The following is a 4,212-nucleotide window of genomic DNA, read 5'->3' on the forward strand; positions in this document are numbered from 1 at the left end:
ATACCTGAGGCTGAAAACATCCCAGTTCTTGCATGGCCAGCATACTCACCGGACATGTCACCCATTGAGTATGTTTGGGATGCTCTGGATCGGCGTGTACGACAGCGTGTTCCAGTTCCTGCCAACATCCAGCAGCTTGGCAGCCAGTGAAGAGGAGTGGACCAACATCCCACAGGCCACAATCAGCAACATGATCAACTCTATGTGAAGGAGATGTGTTGCACTGCGTGAGGCAAATGGTGGTGACACCAGATACTGACTGGTTTTCTGACCCCCCGGACCCCCCCGGACCCCCCCAATACAGTAAAACTGCACATTTTAGAGTGGCCTTTTATTGTGGCCAGCCTAAGACACACCTGTGCAATAATCATGCTGTCTAATCAGCATCTTGAGATGCCACACCTGTGAGGTAAAGCAGAAGTGCTCACTAACACATATTTAGAGAGAAATCGGCCTTTTGTGTTCATAGAAAAAGTCTTCGATCTTTGAGTTCAGCTCATGAAAAATGGGAGCAAAAACAAAAGTGTTGAGTTTATATTTTTGTTCAATGTATATTACATATATTTTATATTTCTGTATAAATCTGTTCACTCTTGTAGCTCCAGGGTTAGTTCTGCCTACAGGGCCTTTAGATGTATAAAAGTCCAAATGATCCAAAATCAAGTCTTGTTGATGCATTGTTTCCACTGCAGCGTCATTGTCATAACTTTTATGTGTGTGTGTTTATATATACACACTGTGTAGACCCTGTATATACTCATAAATATCATCATATATGTGATTATCTCCTCACTGTGAGAAAAATTCATATTTAGCAGCGGTGCTCTCATAACAAAGACTCTGCAGACTGTATGAACAGTTCCATATTTATTGAAAAGACATTCTGGATGAACAGCAACAACAAAGAAGAAGAAGAAGGTGAAGGTGTGAAATGTTCCAGTGCTTCATGCTGCAGGTACAAACTGACAGCATGTTTCCCTCTGCTCCTTCACCTGATCACAGCTCTGTCTTCAGCAGCTTCTTCGCCTTCTCCATGTTTTGTCTCACTGAGGAAGAGGAGGATTCACATGAATCACACGAAATACACACACAGACACACACACACACAGGTGGCACAGGTGTGTGTCAGTACTCACAGGCTTTTTCGTCCTGTGGTTCGTAGGCGTACAGGCGGTTGCTATAAGGACCAACGATATCGGCTCTCACCGTCATGGAGGGATCTAAAGATTTAAATGATGCTGGATGAGTTAAAGACTCTAAATATACACACACACACACACACACACACACACATACACACACAATGCTGCTGCTGTGAGGTTACTTTAAGAACCATCACTGTCAACACACACAAAGTTCTCCAAAGATAACTTATGTCAGCTAATGTTAGCTAGTTTTAGCTTGTGTTAGCTCATGTGAGCTCGTGTTAGATCAGGTGAGCTCGTGTTAGATCAGGTGAGCTCGTGTGAGCTCGTGTGAGCTCGTGTTAGATAATGTGAGCTTGTGTTAGCTCGTGTTAGCTCATGTTAGCTCGTGTGAGCTCGTGTGAGCTCATGTGAGCTCGTGTGAGCTCGTGTGAGCTCATGTGAGCTCGTGTTAGATAATGTTAGCTCGTGTTAGCTAATGTGAGCTCGTGTTAGATAATGTGAGCTTGTGTTAGCTCGTGGTAGCTAATGTTAGCTCATGTGAGCTCATGTTAGCTAATGTTAGCTCGTGTTAGATAATGTGAGCTTGTGTTAGCTCGTGCTAGCTAATGTTAGCGAGGTTAGCTAATGTGAGCTTGTGTTAGCTCGTGTTAGCTCGTGTTAGCTAATGTTAGCTCATTTGAGCTCGTGTTAGCTAATGTTAGCTCGTGTTAGATAATGTGAGCTTGTGTTAGCTTGTGTTAGCTAATGTGAGCTCGTGTTAGATAATGTGAGCTTGTGTTAGCTCGTGGTAGCTAATGTTAGCTCATGTGAGCTCATGTTAGCTAATGTGAGCTCGTGTTAGATAATGTGAGCTTGTGTTAGCTCGTGTTAGCTAATGTGAGCTTGTGTTAGCTCGTGTTAGATGATGTGAGCTCGTGTTAGATAATGTGAGCTTGTGTTAGCTCGTGGTAGCTAATGTTAGCTCATGTGAGCTCATGTTAGCTAATGTGAGCTCGTGTTAGATAATGTGAGCTTGTGTGAGCTCGTGTTAGCTAATGTGAGCTTGTGTTAGCTTGTGTTAGCTAATGTGAGCTCGTGTTAGATAATGTGAGCTTGTGTTAGCTCGTGGTAGCTAATGTTAGCTCATGTGAGCTCATGTTAGCTAATGTGAGCTCGTGTTAGATAATGTGAGCTTGTGTTAGCTCGTGTTAGCTAATGTTAGCGAGGTTAGCTAATTTGAGCTTGTGTTAGCTCGTGTTAGCTAATGTTAGCTCGTGTTAGATAATGTGAGCTTGTGTTAGCTCGTGTTAGCTAATGTTAGCTCGTGTTAGCTCGTGTTAGATAATGTGAGCTTGTGTTAGCTCATGTGAGCTCGTGTTAGATAATGTGAGCTTGTGTTAGCTCATGTGAGCTCGTGTTAGCTCATGTTAGCTCGTGTTAGATAATGTGAGCTTGTGTTAGCTCATGTTAGCTAATGTTAGCTCGTGTTAGCTATTGTTAGGCTCACTGAGGCTTTCAGACTGTTTATCAGTGAAGGAGAAGAGTGAAGTCGTCGTTTGGCTCCTTTCTTACCTACAAAGATGATCCTGGGGACGTACTGGCCGTCAGGAGTCAGGTGTTTGTCTGTGGTTTCATACTGCAGGGGACAGAAACACAGACGTCACACGCAGGCTGAAGAGTGTACTATCAGAGAGCTGCTTTACTTTAAACGTTTGCTATTAATCAGTGATTAAAACAAAGGCAGATCAATTATCAGAGCTCCTCCTTCCGCAGGCAGGTGAGCTCAGATCTCCTGCAGACAGGTGACGTCACACCTCTCTGTGCAGTGTAACATCATGATGATGACAGTTGGAGGATTGTTTGCTCATTTTAAACTCTTTGTAAACACAAACGTCTTCGATGGTCCTGAATGTTTTATGTAAATTATATTCAAGATAAATGAACAGATTTACTCACCATCAGGTTCAGGACGATAAAATCCTCATCCATTGACTTCTGGATCTGGTCGTTGTTGGCAATGACCTTCTTCAGCGCTGTAGGACGACACACAGTTGATGTGTGATGTCACACAGGTGAAACATTGGTATATAGCGTAAACAGCTGGAGGTGCAACTCACCACTGCTGAAGGAACAGTTCTCCAGGTGGAAGATAACCATCAGCGGCTTGTTCCTGAAACATGACAGTCAAACATTAGAGTCACTTTACTCTCGTTAGTCTCTGTCAGAGCACCTGGGTCAGAACTCACTTCAACCGGGACCAGTACAGAGCCTCCTCATACGTCTGAGCCCACATCAGCTGATCTCCAAAGCCTGCACACACACACACACACACACACACACACACAAGGACACACATCAATGATTCAGGTGAGTTCAGGTGGATGTTTACATAAAAACAGACCTCTGGACGCTCACAGACCTCGGGACAGCAACTGAGGGCTCCTCTTCCCACCCTTTGGGACGTATTTCCCGAATGTGGAGGAAACGGCCACCAGGACCAGGAGGACCGACAACGCTGCTCTGATCATCTCTGTGGACAAACTGGAACAGGAGGAACAGGTAAGACATACAGGTAAAACAGAGAAGAGAAAAACTTCTTTAAACAGTCACAGCGTATGAAGAGGACGGTGGCCTGTGAGGACCCGCCCTGCATCCTGTTACTTACCTGTTCCTGGCTCAGGATATAGTGAAGGTGGACCGCAGCTCTGGGATCTGCTGTACCTGCACTCTCACCTGTCTGGTATTTAAACACCTGTTCCCTCTGGGCCCCGCCTTCCTCCCTCCCCCGCACTGTGCGCCGGAATGCCCCTGGCACTCAGAGGCTTCCTGAACCAAACTCCCCTCAGAAAACTTGTGATTTAAGGTTTCCCAGTGTATTTCCTCAGATTCTGTGGTGTTCGACGATGAGTGGGAACGTTTCCCTGTGCGACAGGTTGAAATCTTTGACTCGGCACACGTGTCACTTTCCAGAAGTACGTCTTTTCAAAATAATATAACTTTAATCCTTTTAAGCCTCTTATTTTGTTAATCTCTAGTATTTATATGCCGAATGCATCAGAACACTGAGAAGTGTTATAGCCTGAAT

At 44.6% G+C, this 4,212-nt stretch overlaps 1 protein-coding gene across 1 annotated transcript; it reads right to left on the reverse strand.

Moving 5' to 3' along the window:
* Positions 1 to 864: 864 nt before the first annotated feature.
* Positions 865 to 3,844, reverse strand: agr2 (anterior gradient 2). The gene is made up of 8 exons (XM_069682237.1): positions 3,793 to 3,844; positions 3,547 to 3,668; positions 3,374 to 3,437; positions 3,245 to 3,297; positions 3,084 to 3,160; positions 2,700 to 2,763; positions 1,137 to 1,220; positions 865 to 1,046 (listed from the first exon to the last, which is right to left on the reverse strand). Exons 2-8 carry the CDS (start codon positions 3,653 to 3,655, stop codon positions 997 to 999), a joined length of 501 nt encoding a protein of 166 aa, XP_069538338.1. The 5' UTR covers positions 3,656 to 3,668; positions 3,793 to 3,844; the 3' UTR covers positions 865 to 996.
* Positions 3,845 to 4,212: the final 368 nt, after the last annotated feature.

Source organism: Semicossyphus pulcher, unplaced genomic scaffold (genome assembly GCF_022749685.1).
Source record: "Semicossyphus pulcher isolate SPU_LCO1_2020_fin unplaced genomic scaffold, fSemPul1.0.p SCAF_55, whole genome shotgun sequence".
NCBI classification, from domain to species: Eukaryota; Metazoa; Chordata; class Actinopteri; order Labriformes; family Labridae; genus Semicossyphus; species Semicossyphus pulcher.

What these genes read in the sequence shown, in the direction of transcription:
- agr2 (XM_069682237.1), bottom strand. Translation starts at nt 3,655, where the DNA reads ATGATCAGAGCAGCGTTGTCGGTCCTCCTGGTCCTGGTGGCCGTTTCC. An exon ending in GAACTGTTCCTTCAGCAGTG is followed by an intron (nt 3,161 to 3,244) that starts GTGAGTTGCACC and finishes GTCGTCCTACAG; the next exon opens with CGCTGAAGAAGGTCATTGCC. An exon ending in ACCACAGGACGAAAAAGCCT is followed by an intron (nt 1,047 to 1,136) that starts GTGAGTACTGAC and finishes CCTCTTCCTCAG; the next exon opens with TGAGACAAAACATGGAGAAG.